At 39.5% G+C, this 27793-nt stretch overlaps 1 protein-coding gene across 2 annotated transcripts; it reads right to left on the bottom strand.

The window, feature by feature from the left end:
- Positions 1 to 673: 673 nt before the first annotated feature.
- BPNT1 (3'(2'), 5'-bisphosphate nucleotidase 1) lies at positions 674 to 25543 on the bottom strand. Of its 2 annotated transcripts, XM_040263257.1 has the most exons (10): positions 25375 to 25543; positions 19391 to 19518; positions 15766 to 15870; positions 14956 to 15063; positions 13517 to 13565; positions 10442 to 10533; positions 9390 to 9434; positions 5945 to 6142; positions 3130 to 3235; positions 674 to 1330 (listed from the first exon to the last, which is right to left on the bottom strand). In XM_040263257.1, the coding sequence occupies exons 2-10, from the start codon at positions 19508 to 19510 to the stop codon at positions 1182 to 1184; spliced, it is 972 nt and encodes a 323-aa protein (XP_040119191.1). In that variant the 5' UTR covers positions 19511 to 19518; positions 25375 to 25543; the 3' UTR covers positions 674 to 1181. The 2 variants fall into 2 exon arrangements, with proteins under 2 accessions (XP_040119191.1, XP_040119192.1); XM_040263258.1 differs by lacking the exon at positions 9390 to 9434 and having other exon boundaries at positions 25375 to 25540.
- Positions 25544 to 27793: the final 2250 nt, after the last annotated feature.

Below are 27793 nucleotides of genomic sequence, written 5' to 3'. Positions count from 1 at the left end.
AACTATACTCCAGTAAAATAGAAAATGAAAAAACAGTGAATCAAAATTTAGTTTCTGTAAGAAATATTGGAAATATGCAGTTAAAACTATTTGGGTAAGCCAAATATTATCATCATATGGACATACCCTATTCAAATGTGTTAATGATCTTATTTTGGAAATATAGAGTTAAGTGTAAAATTTTCACTCATATTAAAGTATTATGCAGGATGAAACAAAGAATCAATATCACTGGGCTGTGAATTCATATTTTCTGAAAAGCTTCCCAGGTAATTTTGACATGTAGTGGGTTGCTGCTGCTGCTGCTGCTAAGTCGCTTCAGTTGTGTCTGACTCTGTGAGACCCCATAGACGGCAGCCCACCAGGCTCCCCGTCCCTGGGATTCTTCCAGGCAAGAACACTGGAGTGGGCTAGGGGATGATTAATTTAAACCAACTGCTTAATCCAAAATAGAAAAATTATTTAAAAGCATGGGACAGAGACTTAAAAAATAAAAACGTAGGCAGAATGTCCAAATAATTTTGATAGCATATATTATAATCTCCCTTTGGAAGGAATAGGGTCAATTACCTAACTTTCCACAGTTAGGCTGCACTATGATACTGTAAGATTAAAGTAACACCCACAGTAGAAAATATATCATTTTCAAATAACTTGAGACAAAAAAAGCTGGTGAATAAGAGAAAGAGCTAAAAGTAAATAATTTATTATAAAGAAACATTTCTCCAAAATCTGTTTCTTCAACATATACAATGACATTTTAATATATTCAGGATGGGAGTAGGGAAACTTTTTACATTACACTGAAAGACAAGAATGAGATTCAGGTAACAACTGGTTTTATGCCCTAGAGAAATCTGGTTTACAAAATAGGAATGTTGATTCAACAATGGATCAGGACAGCAAATTGGAAATAAACTTTTCTTTCACTGCACCAAATACAAGGAAGAAAAGAAATGTGACACAGAGTGACTTTGCAAATTTTCCAGATGTCAAATTGGTCTGGGTGATTGATTTATCAAGACATTTAAAAATTCTATTTTCTACTCCTAAGTAATCAAATGTAAACTGGTGATCAACAATGAAGTAAAAGTAGAGCTCAAATTCCATTCAATTAGTTTTAAAATGTATTATTTTTGAGAACCAAGTCCTCCTCCTGGCTGAGCTGACGAGATTTCCCTTCAAGGAACAAGTGCATTTTTAACAGACTGGGGAACTCGACTTGCATAATAGTCATAATTCCTCAGTGTGGCCAGGACTCCAGCCGAGTTCATGTGCTTCACCTCCTTGTTATACTGAAGGGCATTTCCATGGATATCGGTTAACTTGCCTGTGGAAAAACATTAATACAATGTCAATGACTGATCAGATCATCTAAGTGTTTCTTGCTTCCCTATGTAATAATATACAATGAATGTTGGATAAAATAAGGAAGATGAGGAGGGACCACAAAGGTTAAGTGTTAATTTCACTTGCAATTTAAGACTAACTAAAGGCTGTCATTATTTTTTCCTCCTCGATTAAAATAATTTAGTTTTTTTTTTTTTTTGCCTTACTGTGCAGCATGTGGGATCTTATTTCCCCAACCAGGGATTGAACCCATACCCCCTGCACTGGTAGTGCAGAATTTTAACCACAGGACCATCAGGGATGTCCAATGGGAGTAGGGAAACTTTTTACATTCCTCTGAAAGACAAGAATGAAATTCAGGTAACAACTGGTTCTGTACCCTAGAGAAATCTGGTTTATAAAACAGGAATTTTTCAATTTCTATTTCTTGGTATCAGTTAACTTCTCTTTTTCTGGAGTGATTATTTTCCTATTGATTATATTCCATCACCCACAGTTCCTGCTTTCTAAAGTATCTCCTTCATTTTACCATTTATCAGTAACACTTTATTTGGTAAGAGTTGAAGTATGTTCATAAAATATAACTGTGTCATATTACAGTTTCATTTAACATTTTTGTTTGTTTTCTGCATTTTCTCCTGCCAGCCCCTCTCCCCCTTGAAAGTGTATTTTTAGCTGCACTGGGTCTTTGCTGCAGCTCACAGGTTTCTCGAGTCGTCAGGCATGGGCTCAGTAATTGCAGTGGGCAGGCTCAGTTGCAGGATGTGTGATCGGAATTTTCCAACCAGGGACTGAACTTGCATTCCCTGTATTGGCAGTGCAGAGTCTTAACCACCGGACCACCAGAGAAGCCCTAATGAGAATGAGAATGGATTGTGATGTATTTAACTTCCCTGTCATGTAATGTGCTAATGAGGTATTGATGCAATAATGTGTCAGGAGAAACGACAGACTGAAAATCGAGCGTTTAAGAGTCGATGTGATTGATCACAGGAATTCCCCAGCAATCCAGTGGTTAGGACCCTGTGCTTTCACTGCTGTGAAAGTGAAAGTCACTCATTTGTGTCCAACTCTTTGTGACCCCATGGACTATACAGTCCATGGAATTCTCCAGGCCAGAATCCTGGAGTCAGCAGCCTTTCCTTTCTCCAGTAGATCTTCCTGACCCAGGGATCGAACCCAGGTCTCCCTCATCGCAGGTAGATTCTTTACCAGCTGAGCCATAAGGGAAGCCTGTGGCCGGATTCAGTTCCTGGCTGGGGAACTAACATCCCACGAGCCACGTGTTGTGGTACCCCCTGCCCCAATATAGATGTGATCTGATGTCTATCTGAATGTGAAAAATCATCTTGCTATGTATATATTTGTAGTATTTTTGGAGTCAGAAAAAAATTCCAAGTCTATGATCTTCAGCACTAGCCCTGAGACATTTATCAATATTGGCTTAGAAGAAACTAACTGAGGTGAGGATAATCACAATAAATATTCTGCTTTTCAAGAGAAAAAACCCCTAAAAGCATTAAAGCCATACATTAATAAGGATTTCATTAAGTTAACTACGTGCAGATCAAGGTCCAAAGGAGAAACTAACTAAAGAATGAGTTTGCTGGAAATCTCCTTTCCTATAAAATGCAGGGGTTGGACTGTATAATCCCTAACTTTCCTTCTATTATTTACATTTTAAGAGTCTAGGTAAAGTAATACTACTGAAATATTATGTCCCAGCATAATATGAAAACTGTATAAAACCTGTAATTCCCCCAAGTAAAATGGACTAACCTCCGACAGCATGTAAAATGACTTCTGGAGCACAGGTGTCCCACTTCTTGCACCCAGGACTTGCAAATACATAAGCAGAGGCTTTGCCTTCAATCAGCTGAATTATCTGTTAAGGTTAAGAGAGTAATAATCCCTTGACCATAAAATGACTGAGGTACCAGTAAAGGGAAACTGCTAGTTTTTTTTTTTCTCAAGCATTTCGATTCCTCAATCAGACTCAACTTAGGTTAAAGCCTTCAGCAGGTATAAATGACACGTGTATTATGAAGAAACATACAGAGTACATGTGTAATTATACAGTGATCTGAGCTGGGGGGGAAGTAGTCAAATAAGCTATAAGGAGGCTATCTGAAGCCTCTTCATATTCTAAGTTAGGAAAATAAAGTGTTCCCTTTTTTATGTTGTTTTTCTTTTTATTGTGAAAGCTGTATACATTTTGTTGTAGAAAAAGTAAAGTTTTTTAGTCTTGTAAAAATTTGACCATTACTATGTAAAGAAGACAGAAATATCAGCCAGCACGGTAATGTATAAGTTGTGATAAGTTCTAACAGATGTGTGATGCTGACTAATCCAACAAGCAGTTTCATAAGTCTTTGTTTAGGAATCACGTGTGTGTGTATGCTCAGTCATGTCTGACTCTTTTTGACTCCATGGACTGCAGCCCACCGGGCTCCTCTGAACATGACGTTTTCCAGGCAAGCATACTGGAGTGGGTTGCCACTTCTTTCTCCAGGGGATCTTCCCAACCCAAGAATCAGACCTGTACCTCCTGCGTCTCCTCCAGTGCAGGTGGATTCTTTACCACTGAGCCTCCTGGGAAGCCGTGTTTTAGAATCATACCTGTTACTATTTCTGCTACCAAAGTGTGAATTTTAAAAGACTCATGCTACTTAATACCTGTAATATTTATATAAAAATAAGGTTGCCAATAGAAACTGTGTGACTCTAAACACAAACTTGCCACTTGGCTTATTTTTTGGTTACACTGTGAAACAATTAGCACTATAAAATTCAGACTGCAAATACTGAGATGAAAAGACCAGCCCAGGAGAATGAGGAGAACCTCAGTGAACACAAGGCAACCTGCTATTCTTTTTAGGATTACTGTATTCAAGAACACCTTCAAACCACTAAGCCTTGCGGTAGACTTCCGAGGAAAAGCTTTCTCTTTCTTTGAGGAAATCTGTATCAAGTGTTTATTATGTGCCAAGAACTGTGCCAGGAATACTTTCTGAGAGAAGAGGGGCTAGCTGTAACTTTTGTTAGATTTTCAAAGAAGTCCTTGACGCAAAAAAGTTAAGAACTGCCCAACAAAGTCTTTTCATAGAAGAAAAAGAGGTGGGAGGTTGGGCAGGATGGGGACTTTGTTCCAATGGGGAATGGTACCCCTTGGGAATAAAAGAGGTCATGGGTTTTGTAGTTACAAAAGTAGGAGTAAAGAGAACTCATATTTCAGGGAATACCAGGAATATATTTTTACTATGAGATGTTTAAAAATTTTTTTTTTTCAAAATACTGTTACTTCCAGTTTTCACCCTCTTACAAGCAAATGCTTGTGAAAAATCTAGAAATAGCTGATTATTGCTTCCAAAGGGTGTGTGTGCTTAGTCGCTTACAAAGTCGCTCATGTCGTGACCAACTCTTTGCAACCCTGTGGACTGTAGTCCGCCAGGCTCCTCTGTCCATGGGGATTCTCCAGGCAAGAATACTGGAGGCGGTTGCCATGCCATCCTCCAGGGGATCTTTCCAACCCAGAGACTGAACCCAGGTCTCCTGCACTGCAGGCAGATTCTTTACCATCTGAGCCACCAGGGAAGCCCACTTCCAAAGGATAAAGGAGGAGAAATGAATTCCATTCAGTTCAATAAATATTTATTATCTGTTGCCCCTGACTCACAAGTGGGAAAAACACATGCTTAGGGGCATTTGGCTGTCAGGATATAGAAGAATTTACATCCCATTCTCAACTGCTGTGACGTGGAATCACCCAGGGATGTGGTGCAGGGGAGTGCCATGATAAGTTGTGTGTTTTCATCGCTCTAGCGGCACTGTGAGGAGACGGCCTTGAATGGGGAACCACTTTGGAAGCTGCGGTAAAGTCTGGATGCAGGACAATTGATAGGTTTCAACTAGGGCACTGGCAGTTGAGATGGACGAGACTTTAGAGGAGAATTAAAAAGATCTGTAAGTAGAATCAGATTGATAGGATGTGAGGAAGGAAGGAGGATGACTTTCAGGTGTCTGGCTAGAAGAGTTAGGAAAATGGCAATGCCATTAAGCAGATAGGAAGTAGCGAGTGGAACACATCTGGGCGCTGGTAGAGAGAGGATGCCCTCCAACTGGGGATGCTGAATTTGAGATGCCTGAAGGATGTCATCATGATGATAACCAAGGGGCAATCAGATGAGAGGAGATCATGGATGGAGATCAAACTGTGTTTCATTTCACCATGTTCTCAGGATGTGGGCCTAAATGAATGAAGGGGGGAGGCATCCAGGGAGGGGTAGGCAGGCCCATCCTTAGAGTCTGTAGAAGATCTAGGAAGTAATCCAAGAGGGTCCTTGAGAAAATAAGGACTGGCAACAGGCATGGGGCCTTATGCAAATAACTTATATTATCACTGAACTCTCTTAGGTTAAAAAAGGCTTGAACCACAACATTTAAAAAAAGAAATCAAATGTTGCTGCAATGTGTCTTTAATGGCAAATAACGATCTTCTCTTCTCCCAGACTGATTTCACACTTTGTAAAAGCTTAGTTATTTCTTTCAATGACTCAGTTGCATTTCAGAGGAGATGATGGATGGATTTTCATACCTTATTTCCTGCTCCTCCCACTCTCAGCACATCATCAGGGTTCATAGCAGTGATGCAGTCTGTAACCAACTGGCTGTTATGGGACCGGGTAGTTGTGATGATGTGTTTGCCAGCGGGCACTTCTTTCAGCTGAAACCCGAAGGCACCTAAACCCAAAACTCCCCAGATAGTTCTCCCCAGCACAGCCTCTGGTCCTGCCTGTATAAACAGATGAAACAACAGCAAAGCTTGTCATCACTTAGAGAAAAAGGTTCATTATAAATACAACATTTAGTTATATCAGCAGCATGATTTTAAAAAAATGGTAATGTTATAAAGTACAAAACAGTATCATTGACAAAGAAATTTTCCTGAGAGGATCAACTGATTATTCTCATTGTTGTTTTGGTTAATAATTGGGAGTTCCCTCGTGGCTTAGTGGCTGGGATCTGGGTTTCATTGCCATGGTCCAGTTTCTATACCTGGTTGTGGAACTGAGATCCTGCAAGACATGCAGCACAGCCAAAATAAAAATAACAATAACTGGACTTCAACAGTATGGAAAGAAACTTCTGGTTATTGCCTGGAGTCTTCAGGAAAGGCAATATCACATACTGATTCCCGGTCCTCTTAGAATAATCCAACGGCCTCATTATTGTATTTGCAAAGAGCTGTTTTGCAAAAGGTACATAAATTCCCAGGAAATGAAATACCATGTATTGATTACTTTTGATTGTCCAAGGAACAACAGGGATCACATTACTATGGGAACAGGAAATGGTGATAACATATTTGGCTGCTATAGAGACAAAGTGACTGAAGAAGCTAATACTGAAAAGTGGCCATGGATAATGGGGTCAGGGTTAAAAAATTTTGCTGACAATTATGGTGGTAAAATGACAATGACAATGCAATCCCAGAATCTGTATTTTCCTTTGCAGAGCTCAAAGAATTTTCAACCACATTATTATAACGATAGGCTTTGCACAGAAAAACATAACCTGTATTTTGAGGAAACTAAACCTGATGCCTAAAATGGTTAACACAAAGTCATCGAAATATCACTATAGCAACAGAGTAGATATACAGACATGTATTTTTACTGAATACTAAACATGTACCAGGCGTGTTTAGTACTAAGAGCTTTACATGTATTATCTCATTTAATACTCAGAACAGTCCCATGTAATAGGTACTATCATCCTTATTTTACAGATGAGGAAAATGAGTTTTGGAATCCTTCAGTAACCTGACCAAGGACTCTGTAGTATATAGTATAGTGAAGTTGCTCAGTCATGTCCGACTCTTTGTGACCCCATGGACTGTAGCCTACCAGGCTCCTCTGTCCATGGAATTTTCCAGGCGAGAATATTGGAGTGGGTTGCAGTTTCCTTCTGCAAGGACTCTAGGGAGATCATAATCAAACTGAGGCTCGTCTTGTGTTCAAAGCCAATATCTGTCATCACTGAACTAGACTATCTACCTCTGTGTACTTGTCAAAATGCTTTCACACACATCATCTTGTTTACCCTAGAGCAGTATTCTGGGTGCTGTTACAGTGAAAGACGGTTGTGTTGCAGGGTTGGATTCCCTGGGAAGCAGGCTCTGAGTTAAGAAGGGTGTTTATGAAGGAGTGCCCTTGGGATCCACACTGTGCAAAGGAGGGGAGGTGGTGTGAGTGGGCAGAGGGAGAAACTGAGCTATGATGCAGAACCGACCACAGCTTCAGCCGACCCCAGGGGGAGCTCTGGAGTCCGAACGGCTCCTCAGGGTTGTACCAAACTGGGGAGAACATATCGCAAACTGGGATGAAATGCCAGGCCTTTACACCTGTCCAATCATCAGTCACCTGGAAAGGGACTGACTGCCTGGGGGAGGGGCGTGTCACTGGCAAGGTGGTTCTTTACAGGCGAGGAGGCTGGCCTCCAAAGTGCTGAGAGCACTCTGCAAATGGGGAAACAGAGGAACCAAAGAACAGGCACGGGCTCAGTGCATGCTCGCCTGCTTCTCTTGTTTGCTCTCGCATCTACACTGTAGGAGAGGCTGGACTTTTCAGAGTACTGATGGGCTCCGGGTGCTTATTACACTTCAGCTCAATTGCCAAGACCAACTTCATACTCTTAAGAAACCTATTCGAGGAGACCTCCCTGGCGGTCCAGTGGTCAAGATCCATGCTTCCAATTCAGGGGGCGTGGGTTAGATCCCTGGTTGGGGAACGAATATCCCACATGTTGTGTGGCCAAAAAATTAAAAATATTAAAAAAAATAAGTAAATAAAAACATTAAAAAAAAACCCTACTTATTAATTCAGCTCTCCAGTCATTCTGAAAAACAAAAGAAAGCATACTTAATAGGGGACATGAGTATTCTGGGCCCTAGAAAACTCACATGCCCTGTGTAAATAAACAAGAAGGCAAAGAGGATGGGATCATGGACTCTTGGCGCCCTGGCAAGGTAAATGCAAACCCCACAAGGCAGCCGGCTAGCCTCCCTCTGAGCTCCTGATCTCTCAGCCTCGCTCACTGTCTCTCTCATTCAGAGTGCCCACACCAACTGTCTGGGTGTAATAAAGGCTAACACTTTCATCTTACTGATGAGATAAGTAAGATTCATAATGGTTAAGGAGCTAGCTCTGATGTTCAGACAGACTGGGTTTCTTTGCACTATGCCATTCCTTTTTTTTTTTTTTTTTTAATTTAATCCTGTTCAGAATTCTTTTTTTAAAAGTTTTTATCAGAGGATAGCTGCTTTACAATGTTGTGTTAGTTTCTGCTATACAGCCAAGTGAATCAGCTCTACATACACATATATGCCCTCTCTTTTGGATTTCCTTCCCATTTAGGTAACCGCAGAGCACCGAGTAGAGTTCCCTGTGCTATCCAGTAGGTTCTGCGATGCTCTTTCAATTTGAGTATTTCCCAGCTTCAGTATCTGTTAGAAGCAATAATACAGTCTGAATTGTGAGCAGTCCTTTACATGACTAAGAGAGCGGTATAGCGTGTGGACTGTGGTTTAGATCCCAGATCTGCCAGTGACCAACCAGGGCAAGTTATTTGTCTCAATGTCCTCATCTTTTGAACGGCGATGAAGGTGTCCTTAAAGAATGATGGTGTGTATTAGAACGAGATAATGCATGTAGATCTTTGAGTCTGGCAGTACACAGGAAGCTCTTGATAAATGATGAAGATTTTAAGTTGAACATTCAGCCTTGAAAACTACCAACAAAGCTGTGTGACTTTTCTCCTTGTTGCAACAAATTTTAAGGCGTAAGCAAGAGAGAAGGACGAGACAAAGAGAAAGAGAGTGTACAGAAGGAAAGGTGGTAAAGGGACGGTAACAAAGGAAAGAAGCAGAACAGGGGAAAATGAGCTAGGAAATGGCATAGACACTGGCTGCCTGGGGTACCACAAACTGCCTACTTCTTTCTACCTACCAGTGGAGCCAAAAGCCTAGCTATTTTTCTCACCTTTGCGTCATTCCTGGGTTCCCTTAACTTCTGATTTTCATCGTTCTGTGGAAAGTGAATACAAGTATTCTAACTTCAGAAAGAAATGATGGAAATTTTTAGTAACTCCAAAGCACTTAAACCTTTTTTTTTTTTGAAAAAAGGTGCCATGCATTGCAATATTATCTATGAATTAAAGCCTCTCTTTTAAGTAACAGTATTAGCTTACCTTAAAGTTTACATGACACTCTTAAGAAGCACATGATTGTAACTAAAAAAGTTATAATCATATACACAGTAGGAAAAACCCAAAGTTATCTGAGAAGTAGAAATCCTGCTCTTAACTCAATTTAGAGATTCAGAAGTAATAGTCCCCATTCTGGTTACTTTTTTCTCTAAAGATCTACTAAATCTTTTTTCTCTAAAGATTTACTCATGTAAATCCCTTATTTCAACAATTTCCTTTAACATTTTGTGTGATCTAATGGTAATACTCCTGATTTGGAAGTACATTAGCCTCTTGTTCTACAGAAGACAATTTCTTGAGAGTATAGTAGAAAGTCAAAGCAGATTAGAGAGACAAAATAAGAGGAAACAGTGCAAGAGCACATCTATTTAATGCTGACCATAATTTAGGCATTATGTGCAATTACCTGCAAAACAACACGGCTAGCCTCTTTCCTTGGTTGAAATGGTTCATTTCTTCAATGTGCTTCAAGCACCACCTGTAAATCAGGTGCCTCAATGACCAAGCTAATCAAGAACCATATCAGTAATTCCCAAAATTTTGCTTATGATTTGAATCAGAAGGCATATGTAAAAAAAAACATATACAACACATACAGTGTGTCTGCATATAGTCCCATAAATACATACACATTCCTGGTATCATCACCCCCAGAGGTCTGACTCAGTACATCTGGGGTGTGACCTGGGAATCCTTAATTTGAAAAGTTCCCCCAGACTGCAGGTGCAACTAAGCTAGAAACCACTAGATTAGATAGCATTAAGAATCTTAGAACACCATAATTATTTATCTGAAAAAATATTTTGGTATCATTTAAGAGTAATACCTGGTAGTTGTAATATGGCTGGTTAATAACTCCTGCTATGGCTTTTCCTTCATAAGCAATTCCAATAAGAACTGTTACATTGTCAAGAAGACCTAAAGAGAAGAAAACTCATATCAATTACATAACTCATGTTATGACTCAGCAGCAGCACATCAATGGCTCCTGAGTTATTTTTGCAATAAAGATAAGGAATTTACAGTGATTCAACCAGAGATCAAATTGCCAACATCCGCTGGGTCATGGAAAAAGCAAGAGAGTTCCAGAAAAACATCTATTTCTGCTTTATTGACTATGCCAAAGCTTTTGACTGTGTGGATCACAATAAACTGTGGAAAATTCTGAAAGAGATGGGAATCCCAGACCACCTGACCTGCCTCTTGAGAAATCTGTATGCAGGTCAGGAAGCAACAGTTAGAACTGGACATGGGAACAACAGACTGGTTCCAAATAGGAAAAGGAGTACGTCAAGGCTGTATATTGTCACCCTGCTTATTTAACTTCTATGCAGAGTACATCATGAGAAACGCTGGGCTGGAAGAAACACAAGCTGGAATCAAGATTGTCGGGAGAAATATCGATAACTTCAGGTATGCAGATGACACCAACCTTATGGCAGAAAGTGAAGAGGAACTAAAGAGCCTCTTGATGAAAGTGAAAGAGGAGAGTGAAAAAGTTGTCTTAAAGCTCAACATTCATAAAACTAAGATCATGGCATCTGGTCCCATCACTTCATGGCAAATAGATGGGGAAACAGTGGAAACAGTGTCAGACTTCATTTTTGGGGGCTCCAAAACCACTGCAGATGGTGAGTGCAGCCATGAAATTAAAAGACGCTTACTCCTTGGAAGAAAAGTTATGACCAACCTAGATAGCATACTTAAAAGCAGAGATATTACTTTGCCAACAAAGATCCGTCTAGTCAAGGCTATGGTTTTTCCAGTGGTCATGTATGGATATGAGAGTTGGACTGTGAAGAAAGCTGAGTGCCAAAGAATTGATGCTTTTGAACTGTGGTGTTGGAGAAGACACATGAGAGTCCCCTGGACTGCAAGGAGATCCAACAAGTCCATTCTAAAGGAGATCAGTCCTGGGTGTTCTTTGGAAGGATTGATGCTAAAGCTGAAACTCCAATACTTTGGCAACCTCATGCGACTCACTGGAAGAGACTCTGATGCTGGGAGGGGATTAGGGGCAGGAGGAGAAGGGGACGACAGAGGATGAGACGGCTGGATGGCATCACCGACTCAATGGACATGAGTTTGGGTGAACTCCTGGAGCTGGTGATGGACAGGGAGACCTGGCGTGCTGCAATTCATGGGGTCACAAAGAGTCGGACATGACTGAGCAACTGAACTGAACTGAACTGAAGTGACTGATCCTTGATTACAGAGAAGGCAATGGCAACCCACTCCAGTGTTCTTGCCTGGAGAATCCCAGAGACGGCAGAGCCTGGTGGGCTGCCGTCTATGGGGTCTCAGAGTCGGACACGACTGAAGCGACAGCAGCAGCAGCATCCTTGATTAAACCTACTTCTGGCAAAATACACAAATTATAAGAGAGTGCTGACCAGGGATAGGAGTAGGAACTATGGCCACTTAATTGAATTGATTGATACACAGTCTCATTTGTAATAACCTGTAAACCAATTAAGTAAATCAGCCATAACTCCACAGCCATCATTAGATTCCTCTGCGTCCCTCTCTATCACCATCTGACTCACTTCTGCCTACTAGATCACTCTCAATTCCAGGATTACCATCTAGATTTGTATTTCAAGCCTCTAAATTAAGATGTCTCACAGTGGGGACGATGAACTAACAAGGAACATCAGGATGAAAGTGAAACAAAGTGCTAGTCACTCAATTGTGTCCAACTCTGTGACCCCATGGACTGTTGCCCTCCAGGCTCTTCTGTCCACGGGATTCTCCAGCCAAGAATACTGGAGTGGGTTGCCATTCCCTTCTCCAGGGGATCTTCCTGACTCAGGGATCAAACCCAGGTCTCCTGCATTGCAGCCGGATTCTTTACCATCTGAGCCACCAGGGAAGATGGCATTAGAATGAACTGGCTCCATTTTTTCAACACAGATTCTTAGGCTCCTTTGCAGAGCTAGTGAATCAAACTTTCAGGACATGCGGGCTGAGATCTGAACCAGTTGTTAGCTGCTCTTATACTCACTTAAGGGAGACCCCTGGTAGCTCAGACAGTAAAGCGTCTGCCTACAATGCGGGAGACCTGGGTTCAATCCCTGGGTCGGGAAGATCCCCTGGAGAAGGAAATGGCAACCCACTCCAGTATGCTTGCCTGGAAAATCCCATGGACTGAGGAACCTGGTCCATGGGGTCACAAAGAGTCAGACACGACTGATCCGACTTCACTTCACTTCACTTCATACTCACTTAAACTGTCTAGAGCTCTCCTATTTCTCAGTGGATTATAGAGACGTTTTCTGGACAAATACACATACACACTACGGAATTCACTTGTAGATGTGTCTCATCCAAGGACAGAGAAAGTTTTTTCTAGGGATTAGGAGACATTTTCTTTTTTTAAGCCACGAAGCTGAGAACCAATACAAGAAAACCTACGCTAATCTTTCTTTCAAAAATAAGAATCTAAGCTTATGCTGTGCTCCTAAAATCTACCACTCTGGCTCCGAGCCTGGTCCATTTCACTTCAATGTTGCCAACTTTAATTCACTGCTTTCTAAGTCTGCTCATCTTAGATCAATTTCAGGAGGGAGAAATATTGCACTATGTTTCAAAACCCATCTTTAGAGGTGATGCTGTGAAGTGAGACAGCAGTTCTCAGGGGAGGGGAGTGAGACACGGGCACCATGGGATGCTGGCAGAGCAAGGCAGTACAGCAATGCTCTTGTTTTTCTACCTAATAAAGTTGGGGGTTCAGTACAGTCTCTTTGGTTACACTGGCTTAATGTCAGTTACTCTTGTGTATGGGACCTTTGGGTGGGACTGGTGGAGTATTGGGGGGATTGGTATTTGAACTGGACGTCATATACTAGTCCTATTGCTGCCAAATACAGATACAAAAGACAAATACAAAAGAGATACTAACCTTCAGTATATTCCTTGGTACCATCCAGAGGATCAACCCAGACCACAAGCTAAAAAAGAGGACGTGTCCAAATTAAGCATATAAAATTTTAAAAAGTGGAAATAGCCTGATTGTCCAGTGGTTAGGACTCCTCACTTCCAATGCCATGGGCCCAGGTTTGATTGCTGGTTGGGGAACTAAGATCCTGCTAGCTTCACAGGACAGCCAAAAAAACCCAGAAATTAAAAAAAAAAAAAAAAGGATTTAAATAGATAAACTAAAAACTATCTTTTTCATTTCTGAAATTGTGGGAGACTTAAGCCAATGTCATCAGTTTTGTAATAATCAAAGAAAAATAGTAAAAAAAAGTATTTTGTAATCAAAGATACACAACACTATAAATCAACTGTACTTCAACAAAATTTTTTACAATATAAAATGCTGAACTGGTAAAAGTTTACTGTCACCTAAACAACTACAACACATTGCCATGAACATCCTGAGCTCCAGATTGTGAGGCAAGGAAAACTTTAAAGTGGCACCAAAAATGTGTTGTGTGGATACTACTCATTTTTATATAAAAATGCTGATTTAGAAAAAATAATGACAGTTTGACTATCTTAAGGACACAGTGTATATATGGCCGAGAAAAATGAATCATTTATAAGCCTGAAATAGAATAGACAAGAAATCCTCTCTTCTTAGGACTTTTAATATGATTCAGGATACACAGTCATGAACCACTAGAATTACAACACTTGATGTGAATTTATGAGGGTATATTTCTGATGGAAGACATCATGTCTTTTCTTTCTATACTCCATATCACAGAACAAAGCACCTTACTCATAGTATGTGCTCAACAAATGTGTGTTAAATAAACTAAAATGCAAACATTAAAGAAGCTATCTGAAGTCACAGATTTAATTTAAGCAACTATAAAAAGCAAGGGGGGTAATTTTTATGGCCTTCCAAAAATATAAGGCAGTGATCCATTTCATCACTTTCCAATTCCAATTACCCATGAAAAGTTTTACTATCAAATCTACTAAATAACAAATTAGATTTTCTCCCTAAAAGTATTATCATTATCATCATTATTATTATTGGCCATACCAGGCAGCTTGTGATATCTTAGTTCCTCGACCAGATTGAACCTGGGCCCCAGCAGTGAAAGCACAGAGCCCCTAACCACTGGACCACCAGGGAATTCCCCCAAATGTATTTTTAGTAACAGTTTTAGAGTGAAGAGGAAATCAACAGAATAAGAAAATGAACTTAAAATTACCAGGTGACATCCCATATGGTTGCCAGACATTTCTATGTTGACTCTAAAAGATTTCAGGTTCCTGGTTGCCCTGTTTTTATAACTACTTTTTATTATGATGGCAGATTTTACTTCCTTTACTACAACAAAAACAGAAGATTAATAGAGAGGTAAGTAATAGTATGGGTCATACATCTTCCTCCTTGATAGCACTGTACTGTGATGGGCACGGCTGCTTCAGTATCTCCTCCCACTGACCATCTTCAATCAGCTCTTGATCCACGTCTTCAGGAGGCAGATCCTAAAGCAGGGAATACTGGTGATGACTGAAGCTATTTCCTGTTTACAGAATACCCTCTGTCTCAGTAACAAGTAACACAGCATCATAGGTTTCGCTAGTTCTTTCTGTTTACCATTTCTATTTGGAGCTTTTAAAGCTAATGGAATAAAACTGCAAAAACAAATCACATATGGCTCATCAAAGTTGATTACAAAGGGTCCTAACTTCATTATCCTGAACAAGGATTAAAAACAAAAGAATGTTCAAGTATTATACACTTATCTACCCAAGTGGCTCTGATATCAGCTACGTCTTTCTCTCAAATATATGAGATGTCAGTTTCTTCACCTTCACAGTGTTAGTCTTTGAATAAATAGGCAGGTAAGTGTTAATTGAAAAAAAAAAACACCAAAAAACAGGAACAAAACTCATTTTATTTCAAAGTTGGAGAATTCTGCTCATTTTATACTTTGTATGCTGAGTGTCACAAGCGTAACCACATTGTCTATGGTCAAGAACTGAGACATCTGGTCTAGAAACAGACCAAAATATTAAAAGCAGACATTTCCTGAAAGTCCAAGGAACATCACAGTTATTGTTACATTAAAACACAAAAATATAATGCTTGCAATCATAAAAGTAGTGTATTAAAAAGTGACAAACACAAATCCATATGGTGAACAGGGATGAAAAAACAAACATGATATCCCTGACAAGTCTTACCTCTTCGCCTATAATTGTTAGTTTGGGGAACTTCCGTGCCAGTGAAGAACAAATGCTTACTTGAACTAACCGGTCAGCCTTGGTCTGCAGGTCTGTTGCACAGGTCTGCAACAAAGAAAGTACATTTTAGCAGAACTAATGAAGGTGTTCTTTGATGTCTCATGTGATTATCTATATCCATTTAAATTGCAGTCTGTTTTAAGACTGATGGAGCTTAACATCATATGAGTCAGCTAGTTTCTTGGCTTGGTTTTCCTCATGGGACCTCTAGTGGCTAAAGTTTGGAAACGAACTTTTAAATTATTTAGAACATTTTCTGCCCCAGCTCACAAATTCCTTTTATCAGATCTCTACATTAATCTTTTGCTCAAGCAGGTTGACAGGAAATTTATGCATTTTTCAAGGCAGTTAACAGTATTCTGATATGGATTTTTCTATAAATTTCACTCACTAATCCTAATTCTAATAATTCAACAGGTCCTCAGAATGATTATTTCTTATTTCAAGATTCTTATTTTAAAACTATAAAAAATATGAAAGTGAACAGCAGTAATATTTACTACCTAACTCACCTATGGCATTCAACTCAATCCACATGTCGTAAAATCACACTTGTGAAACACAGTGACCGCTTTGTTATCTTGTTTTCAACCAGTTAGCATATGTCACAATTTACACGTCTGTTTAGGTGGATATACAGATTGAGAGTTGGACCGTGAAGAAAGCTGAGCGCCGAAGAACTGATGCGTTTGAACTGTGGTATTGGAGAAGACTCTTGAGAGTCCCTTGGACTGCAAGGAGATCAGCCCTGGGATTTCTTTGGAAGGAATGATGCTAAAGCTGAAACTGCAGTACTTTGGCCACCTCATGCAAAGAGTTGACTCATTGGAAAAGACTCTGATGCTGGGAGAGATTGGGGGCAGGAGGAGAAGGGGACGACAGAGGATGAGATGGCTGGATGGCATCACTGACTCAATGGACGTGAGTCTGAGTGAACTCCGGGAGTTGGTGATGGACAGGGAGGCCTGGCGTGCTGCGATTCCTGGGGTCGCAAAGAGTTGGACACGACTGAGCAACTGAACTGAACTGAACAGATTATCCTCAACAGGAAGAGCTTTGGTAATACTTTTTAATGAGATAAGGAATGATTGTGAAAATCAAATATTTTTCTGCAACACTGAAGTTTGCTGCTTATCTCAATGCAAAGAACAATTCTGCTAGAATGCAGTGCTGCAAAGGCAGAGAACTTTGTTCTATTTCCTAAAGTACTGTGCCTGGCACATAGTAGGTGCTCTGTAAATAACTGTGGAATGAAACTACTAGAAAGGTTTGTTGAAATTGAAGATTACTCATTTAGCAGTCAAGTTTAAGGACCACTGGTTCAGAGGGAAAGACGCAATGACAGTCATTCAACTCTATGAGGAAAGCTATCCCAAATACTCGCTAGGTAAGACATTTCCTGCTCTTTCTACTGACACCGTGCCAGACCTCACCATTCTGGATATTTTGTGTGACAAATCTGACTTTGTCCTGTCTGTTTTAAAATGAGGTGTAAACAAGTAGATATAAAGTACCAAGAGTATCTGACCAGTAGAGAGGACAGTGAAGTTATTATTGTTTTTCTTTTCTTTCTTTAAAAAGAAATACGTATTTATTTATTTGGCTGTGCCAGGTCTTAGCCGCAGCACGCAGGATCTTTGATCTTTGTTGAAGCATGTAAATCCTTTTAGCTATGGCAAGCTAACCCTTAGCTGCAGCATATGGGATCTAGTTCCTCGACCAAGGATCAAACCTGTGTCCTCTGCATTGGAAGTGCAGAGTCCTGGCCGCTGTATCACCAAGGAAGTCCCTATTATCTCTTTTTCTAACTTGAACACTGTATTTCTATTACTCTTCAGCTATACACTACAAAGTGGCCCATCTAATATAATCACAACAGAAAATCAATTTAAACAAAGTAAGTGATGCTAAGGGGAAAATATGCAAAGATATGATCCAAAATATTGGCAGCGGTGGCCTGATAGATGATTTTGTACTTTTTGCTAATTTTTTCCACTTCCTATGTTTCATAATAGAGAAAATGATAAGAAAGAAAGGATAGCAAGATCAGTAGCCTTCTAAAGTAGCTGTTTTACACTGTTAATCTGTCACTGAGCATGTATGTGATCAACTAAAACCTCTTTTTCAAACAAATTTGAATCAGACTCACTCCTAAGTACTTGAACACAGAATATGGGACTCTATAATTATTCCTATTGTAATATCTTGTTGAATTTGGCCCATCTTTCTCAGAGTTGGCAACTATTTCGAAAACTTATTCTGTGATCCAATACATTAACTAGCCCTCCCAGCTTCATTTTTATTGACAAATTTGATCAGCATCCTTTTTTTCAGCCTCCTCTTCAATAACACTTTGGGAAATATGCATTCAATAAAGTTTTTATACTGTATTTAAGTTAACGGCTAAAGAGAGAAAGACAGTTAAGAGCAGAATCCTCTGATCTTTACCAATGACCTTTTTCCAGGGTGAAACTGAATAATGAAAAAAACTGGGGGGTAACATTGACAATGTTCAGAGTTTATGAGTACATCAACCAAGGTTCAGGATAAGGGATGGAAGATGTCATTTATATATTATAAAAAAACGAGTACTTTCTGAAAATGGAAAATGAGGTACTATAATATTTTTTTAAAAGATTGGTTCAAAATCAATTTTGACTTCAAGATCAAAATACCCTATATATCTCTTTCCTATACTATTAAGCCCACGAATCTATCAAAAAAAGAAATGAGATTAATTTTACTTGTTCTTGTGATTTTTAGTCTTAATTTTTAAAAGAAGTTATGCTAAAAATCTTATAATTAGTTCACAGGAACTTATTTCTAAGTTGTTTTTTTTTTACTTGTATATAAGGTCCTTATTTTTTTATATAAGTAGCCATAAATAGATGCTTGACTTATCATAAAGTAGTGTTTTAACTACATCTCTATTTCAAACCATCAAAATGTTTATAATATCCTAAAATTTTCCCACTTTTGTAAAACTACAATACAATCTTTCTTAAAGATTATGACGAGAAGTCAAATTTGTAATGTGAAATAACAAATCCTGTGGAAGAAATTATGTTTTAAACTAGAACACATGTAGGGTAAGACTTCTTTTAAGAATCAACTACCATTCTAAACTATCTTTCCGATAATTTACCCAAGGTTTTAGTTATCATACTGGAAAGAAAAAGTTTGCTTTAGGTGTCTTCTCCACGAAGAAAAAAAAAAACATCAAAAGCTTTGAATATAAGGGATATTTATATAGGTCAAGTTCACTAAGGACAGCACGACTCTATCTGAAGTAGATTATTTCAGGATATGAAGCTTGGTTCCAGTGCTCTGGAGCTGGACAGTGGTCAGAAGACCCAGTTACACAAATGAAAGCTTTGGATGTAGGAAGTCTGGAGTCCTTTTCAGAGCAGAAATGGAACCCATTTGAACCAAGGGTCTTGCAGTCTCCATAAGGAAGCCACTGACCACTTCAACTATTGAGTGTGTCTAGATTAGTACATCCTTTTACCTAAACCTCAAGGAACAATAATGGAGGTGGTATGAAATGAGATGAGACTTTCAGTACCTTCTCAATGATACCCAGATCTCCTTCGGCGATAACACGCCTGACTATCGTTCCTGCCTTTTGAGCAATAGAATATGCCGAAGCCACCAACCGCATCAACACCGTGGGACTGGATGCCATGATGGGCCCTAAAGGGAAATCAAGAGAAATGTTCTGTTACTTTCAAAACCAGCTGCTGGTTTCATTTACCTGAATTCAATTCAACACATAGATATTGAGCTCTTCCTTGGTACTGCTTCAATTAACTGTGTGGATTCTCTAATAAACATCTACTGAAAGAGACTTGAGAAAAGGCTCCATTTCAGCTTCAGCTCTCCCAATAAATTCAGCAGTATTCTTTTTCTCAGCAGGTGGGACACTTTGAGGCACCGAGGTAACTGGTTTAGGCCTATGAGCATGTGAAATGTTTGATGTAAGATGTGTGTAATGTGCAAATGCTGTGCATTAAAAGGTGGTTCAGGGGCTAAAAATATACTATGTGCCCTAATGAGAGCTAATATTTTGTTGGGCTGCAGGTGAGATGCTGTAACCTAATGTCTATAAAACAGGTAATGCCAAGAGAGGGATGAATAGCATAAGGGATGTGTGTGGACGTGGGAAGTGTGTGTGTATGTGTGTGTGTGTGTTTAGTCGTATCCAAGTCTGCGACCCCCTGGACTGTTGCCCATCAGGCTTCTCTGTTCATGAAATTTTCCGTGCAAGAATACTGGGGTGGGTTGCCATTTCCTACCAGGAATCTTCTCGACCCAGGAATAGAACTCAAGTCTCCTGCATCTCCAGCAATAACAGGTGGATTCTTTACCACTGTGTCACCTGGGAAGCCCTTATGCGGGACATAGTAATAGTTTAAAAGGGGGGGGGTTGCATGTGATTTCATTTAGTTTCTGAAACCCAATGAATATTCCTTTAGACATTAAATAAAATTTCACCCGCTGGTTATTTACTACCACTCTCACCAGGGGCTTCCCTGGTGACTAGAATGGTAAAGAATCTGCCTGCAGTGCAGGAGACCCGGGTTCAGTCCCTGGGTAGGGAAAATCCCCTGGAGAAGGGAATGGCAATCCACTCCAGTATCCTTGCCTGGAAAATTCCATAGACAGAGGAACTTCATGGGCTACAGTCCATGGGATCGAAAAGAGTCAGACACGACTGAGCAACTAACACTTCAGCAGCAGCCAAATAGAACAAATAGCATGGTCATAGGAGTGAAGACCAATCATTTGGGAAAGTGAGGAGTGTCATGTAGCCCCTGGCCCAACAAAAAATATGGAAAACATTCTTTAGGATCAAGTATGGGACTTCCCTTGTAGCTCAGTCGGTAAAGAGTCTGCCTGCCTGCAATGCAGGAGATCAGGGTTTGATCCCTGGGTTGGGAAGATCCTCTGGAGAAGGAAATGGCAACCCATTCCAGTATTCTTGCTTGGAGAATCCCATGGATAGAGGAGCCTGACAGGCTACAGTCCATAGGGTGACAAGAGTCGGACACAACTTAGCGACTAAACCACCACCACCAGGATCAAATATATTCCTCTTTGAAAATACAGATTCAAATCCTGCAATCTTACTGACTTTAAAAAATTAAAGTATAGTTGACTGACAATGTTGTATTAATTTCTGCTGTAGAGCAAAGTGATTTAGTTATACATATACATTCTTCTGTACATTCTTATTGATGATTTTGATGCTGAAATACACTACTCACGGCCCCTCTGAGGCTGAACCGCTTACTTCCCCATTTGCTGAAAGGGCCATCCACAGATGGCCTTCAGCTGCCGCCTTTCTTTGGGAATTTATCTGAGAAGGGTCATTTCACCTGAAACTGGTCAACAGGCAGACATAAAGGCCACTGCTCACTCCAACTGGGCTGCTGCCCCAATTCCAATGGGCCATCCTAGCTTCCAAATGCCCACTGGGTGGGCTGAGCCTTAGCTGGGGCTGCACCACGGCCCAGCTTCCCACCCTCACTGCCCGCCGGCTCACTCCTAGTTCCTTCACAATTCCCATAAGGAATCCTGAGAACACTCCCTAATGAACCTCTTGTGCTCAATCCTTGTACTTTGTCTTGTATTTTGGGCCTAGGGGGAACCAATCTGGGACAAAAACTCTCTCACTTCTGACCAAATCAAGTCACCATGATTTCAATGCAATAAGGGAACACAACACAGAATAGAAAGGACACTATTAACCTCAATTCAGCAATAGCCATCATTTTCCCACCAATTTCTGACTGCATATTTAATCTGATGCACTTTTTAACCTCTTGACATCTTTTTTTCTATCACTCATATTCTGTTCACGGGGGTTATGAACATAATTGAGACAATAAACATGTGAAATAGCTGAAACCCCTCAGAAGGAAGACAACTGAAACTGTGTAATGAATATCATACTGGGACCAGTATGGAACTAAGATAAGAATAAAATGGGTTTCTATGTATCTGAACACATAGAAATTGTCTGGAACTAAGATAAAAACAAAATGGGTTTCTATGTATCTGAATCCTGTTTATCTTATTACATTATAATCAGGTTAGATTCGTTTTCTTGGCATGCTGAGCACTAATGTGGAAAAACTCTTTACAGTGATTACTATTAATACCTCAGTAATAACTCAGAGAGAAAACATGAGAAGGATTTAGCAAACACTTCGTTGACCTACCTCTACTCCCTTATATCCATTGACCAGCCATGGAACTGATTTTTTTCCTGTGCTGTAAAAAGTAGTCTTCAGGTAGCTGATCTCTACTCCCCAGGTGTCTTAACCACTGAGGGTATTTTAATGTGCTCATGAGCTCTTTCAGTCCCCATGTTTTATACAATGCCATCTGTGAAAGGCAGATCATTTTCCCACACTGTATAATGTTCTAACTTTTCACAGATATCATTTACCTTTGAACCAGTTCAGTAACCGTCCCAGCCTTGGCAAGCTTCATATATGACTAAAACCACTTCCTTTTCTGCTTGCCAAGCCCACAGTATTTTCTTTCTAAAGAACAGCTTTAGGCTTTGTCTTCTTACTACATTCTTTAGAAAATGAATGTGCACCATACTTATGAATCACCCTTTAAAACAAATACCAGTTTTATAAGGATGTAAAAAATCAGGTTTGATGTAAAGCACAATGATTTATAAAGAGATCTTGCAAATCACTTTTAGTTAGCAAAGGAGAGAATATTTCTACTGTTTTCTCTGAAGTACTTCTTTGATCCACACTGAACTACTGATAAGATATTAGGCTATCCCCAAGCCCTAGTAATTTTCTTAAGTATTTTTTAAATAAATGAACAGAGTTTTGGCTCTTTGTGTAACGAAAATATAGCTAGTCATATTATTGCAAAACCTGTAAAAGACCTTCCCATTATAGACAGGATAAGTCCCCTCCCACACCCCAAATGAGAATTACCTGTTGATGTCAAAGGTGAAGGCAAAGCAAGGCCAAAAAGCTCCTTTTGCAAGTTCGTCACTTCCTTACAGCAGTTCAGATTACATCCACTGTACCTCCTTCTCTATCAGTTTTACACCTTCTGGGTCCTAAAACACTATCTTTTGTGAGCATGTCTTTCTGAAAGCTCACTCAAAAACAGTACAGGGATTAGAGACCTTGATACTGGGAAAGATTGAGAGCAGGAGGAGAAGGGGGCGACAGAGGATGAGATGGCTGGATGGCATCACTGATGCAACAGACGTGAGTCTGAACAAGCTCCAGGAGTTGGTGATGGACAGGGAAGCCTGGCATGCTGCGGTCCATGGGGTCATAAAGAGTCATACATGACTGAGTGACTGAACCACACAACAGGGGTTAAAGACACAGGCACTGGAGACTACCTCCTGTGTTCAATTCCTGGCTCTGGCACACATTAGCTTTGTGACCTTGGGAAAGCCACTTAAAATTCTCTGTGCCTCAAGCGGTAATATGGAGCTAACAATAATATTGTAACATAGAGTCGTTATAAATGTTAAATCAGTCCTGGCACAAAGTAAACACTAAGTAATGCTGGCTAACCATTATTAGGATGATTGTTCTCATTACTGACTATCCTGCAGAGACATTCAGTTCAGGGACATTAGGACAGCGTTAAGGGCAAAAAATCCCTATAGCTTCTGCGACGTTATTTTGATTGAGGATATAAAGTGATAACCAGTATGATCATGAATCACACACAGTTCAGGCTCTTTTTCACAACATTCTGGGTTTAGAGCAGGAAAAAAAACTGTATGACATTTAAGGCAGTCAACCTAACATCCTATCACTTAAGAAATCTTTATAATTGCTAACAGGGCTCGTTCAGAAGGACAGAAATAACAGAAATCAAATGATCCATTTCTTCCCACAGCCTGGGAGTGGCTTCTTGAACTCAATATAAATGTGGTGAACATATGGAGATTAGGAACTTAAAATACATGATGAATTCCCTATCAAAATACTAAGATCATTTCTCTTTTGGAACCTGACTGTAACAGAGCAAATTCTAAAAAAAAAAAAAAAAAAGGAAAAGAAAAAAAAAAAAAACAATGGGCAGAGATACTCTCCTCACCAGTTATCAAAATAGGATATGATATAAAATTATAGTAATTAAAAGTATAGTCCTAGACAGAATTTGAGACAAATTAATGACATCAAATTCCAGAGTTAGATCCAAATCCACTAAAGGTTATAATTTAAATCATGGAGGAAAGTTAATTGTGCAAAACACTGTTAATTGCTAATTTTCTATAAAAAAAGTTGGAATCTTTTTGCACTCTTTATTGCAATGTAAATTCCAGACCAAAAGCATGATTTTAAGACTAAACAATGAAAACATAAAAGCATAAGAATAAAACATGAGTGAAATGTTTTATAAATTTGGAAAATGACTTTTAAACATGACTGAAACCAAGAATCCATTATATAATAAATTGATATATCTGACTGCATAAAAATTAAAACGTTTATATAACCAAAATACCGTAAGCAAACAGATGAGTGACAGAGAAAAAAATTTTGTATTACGTACTAGACAAATGAGCTAATTTTTGTTAAAGGACTTACATATGTTAATATGCAAAAGATGAATAATCCAATAAAACTGGGTAAATGACACCAACAATAGGCAAGTCTTAGAAAAATAAAAGTAAAAGCCATTAAATCATGACATGTTCAAGTGTTAGTCACTCAGTCATGTTCAACTCTTTGTGACCCCATGGGCTGTAACCCCTCAGTCTCCTCTATCCACAGGATTTCCAGGCAAGAATACTGGAGTGGGTTGCCATTTCTTCCTCCAGGGGATCTTCCCCACTCAGGGATCAAACCCAAGTCTCTTGCACTGCAGGCAGATTCTTTACCATCTGAGCCACCAGGGAACCCTCAACTTCACTAATTATGAAAGAAAGGCAATCTAAACCAATGAGAAATGATTGTTCATTTGTAAGACAGGCATAGGTAAGAAAATTCGGCCAGTGTTGGCTCTAGTGTGAGGGAAAATCCTCCTGATCATTATTACCAAGGATATAAAGTGGCCAAATCTCTTTTTTGAAAATCTTATGAGCAGTAAAATATACACACCTTTTAAACTAACTACATTTTCAGGGGATCCAAACATATCAAGCAAGTCTACAACCAGAAAAGACAGTAGGAAAAACGTCTGCTAATTTAACGAAATTTAATTTTAGGTGTAAGACAGTCTCTACATTTGAGTGTACTAAACTCCATCCACGTTTGCCTTGTTATTTCAACAATATAGAGCCATAAAAAGACCCAGGGGCATGAAAATAATAGCATGGATAAACAATCAAAATACTGACACTCAAGAATCTAGGTCCAAAGTTGAAGTAACTGGAGAGGCACCCTGACTGACGTAATTTTTACTAGTATTATTATTTTTTACATAAACCCCTTGAATCTCTTCGTATCTATCTGTGCAGAGGGATGGAGTTAAGAGGACGAATAAACTACTCAGATCTGCCTAAGGCCCTTGCGCTGACCCGAAGGGGAGAAAATTACTTACGGTGACAAGACTGGGACCAAGTCAGACGAAACACCCTTCAGAGGTAACCAACAGAGCGATATCAGGCACCAGGTCCCGGGCAGCGTTCACCCTCCTGGGATAGGTCAACAGCAGATGCAGAGCAACCCTACCCCGGCTACTGAGCATGCGGCTAATTCGGCGCAGGCTCAGAACAGCTACTTGCCCGTCGCCGGCTCCGACTCCCCGCTTGCTCTGACTCCGCACTCCACTTTCCGGGTTTTCTTCAAGCTCTACGTAGGTGCCAGTCTCCTGGAGTCAAAACGAAAGGTGTATTAACTATTCAGGAATCATTCTGGCTTCAGGTGTCCTCCAATCCACTTTGTGTGCACAGTTCATCCTTAAGATATTCGTCGGGTTATTGATACCGCCCTGCGGCGGCGGGCCAGCTGCTTAACCTCCAAACCTTGGGCGTCCTGGCCTTTGCTCTCCTAAAGAAAATTTTGTGCAGAAGTGTGTTATTGGGGAGAGTGGTGGGAGGGGGGGTTCAAGGTTGGGAACTCATGTACACCCGTGGAGGATTTATGTCAATGTATGGCAAAACCAATACAGTATTGTAAAGTAAAATAATAATAATAATAATAAAAAAGAACAATGTTAAAAAAAAAAGTGTGTTACTAGCGCTTTTTTTTTTTTTTTTTTTTGAAGCACTTACCAAATTCATAAAAGTGCCTGTGACTTTCATTTGCCTGATGATAAGTCCTGGAAGGTTTTCTGTCTTCCTGGTAGAATGTACCATATTAGGTTTTTTTTTTTTTTTTTTTGTTTCGGGGGAAAAAAAAAACAACCACCCAACCCTATCACGATTTTTATTGCACTGCCAAAAGTTAAAACAAGCTAAAACAAATATTGTCTATGTATTTTTTTAGGCTGTATTTCTGGTGCACGGGAGAGCTGACCTGTGGTGAAAACAGCAATGTTTTTTATTTTTTTCCCCAGTATTCAAAAGCATGGTGCCGTGATTAGAATATGACAGCATAAAATAATATGGCAGAGTTAATAGCAAACGTATCAGTTGCAATAATAAAGGTAAATTGTTTAAACTCATCCATTTAAAGACAAATTCTCTGATTCATTAGAAAGCCAAACCCACTGTTTTATCAGAGTAGAATTCAGGGTAAGAAAAATTATCAAAGGAAACAGGGAGTTTGCATTGTTAAAGGTATCCTTCATATTAATAAAGATACTTTATTGTTAAATACTTTTAAATTAAATAAATAACCCATGACCCTGACAGTCTCATTGCTCAAACAGAAAAAAACTGAAAGACTCCACAGCCATCTGCTCAGGCCTTTGCTTTTTACCCCCTAGTTTCATATGTTTTATTTTCTTTTCAGTTTTTTAAATTGAAGGAAGATTCATTAAATTCTATAGTGCTTTCCAATTTTCAAAAATTTCATGCATAGTTTCTTATCCCATAATAACATTTTTCTCTCTACTGCTATATTGCCCCCATCACTAGTTTTTCTATATTTATGTCTGCTTCTTTTCTGTTTTATTGACTAGTTTGTTGTATAGTTTAGATTCTATATATAAATGATATCACACAATATTTGTCTTTCTCTGACATTTCACTTATTATAAGGACCCCCAAGTTCATCCTTGTTGCTCCAAATGGCAAAATGTCATTCTTTTTTAAGGCTGAGTAATATTCCATTGTGTGGCCGGAGAAATATCAATAACCTCAGATATGTAGATAACACCATCCTTATGGCAGAAACTGAAGAGGAACTGAAAAGCCTCTTTTTTTTTGAAGAGCCTCTTGATGAAAGTGAAAGAGGAGAGTGAAAAAGCTCGCTTTTTAAATCTCAACATTCAAAAAACCAAAATCATGGCATCCAGTTCCATCACTTCATGGCAAATAGATGGGGAAACAGTGACAGATTTTATTTTCTTGGTCTCCAAAACCACTGCAGATGGTGACTGCAGCCATGAAATTAAAAGACGCTTGCTTGGAAAAAAATCTATGACCAACCTAGACTGCATATTATAAAGCAGAGACATTACTTTGCCAACAAAGGTCCGTCTAGTCAAAGCTATGGTTTTTCTAGTAGTCATGTATGGATGTGAGAGTTGGACCATAAATAAAGCTTGAGAAGGGAAGACTTGATGCTTTTGATCTGTTGTAAGGCTCGGAGAATCGCTCTCTGAAAGGACATTCAGGGACAGCCTCTAGTGGACTGACAAATTTTATTATCCAGCTTTGCCGATATATGGTCTCAGGGAGCAGAGCATAAAGCAGACTTGCACGTAGCCTTTCTCGATAAAACATCAAAGCATTCAAGCATAAAATACAGTTCCACCGTCCAAGACATAACATAGCTCTGCGAAACTCTAAAGGGAGTCTTATCATGAAACAACAGTCCTTGCTCCCAGAAACAGGTGGTCAGAAGGAAGCCTT

This window comes from Oryx dammah, unplaced genomic scaffold (genome assembly GCF_014754425.2).
Source record: "Oryx dammah isolate SB20612 unplaced genomic scaffold, SCBI_Odam_1.1 HiC_scaffold_21, whole genome shotgun sequence".
Classification (NCBI taxonomy): Eukaryota; Metazoa; Chordata; class Mammalia; order Artiodactyla; family Bovidae; genus Oryx; species Oryx dammah.
This window is presented reverse-complemented; position numbering and strand designations above follow the sequence as displayed.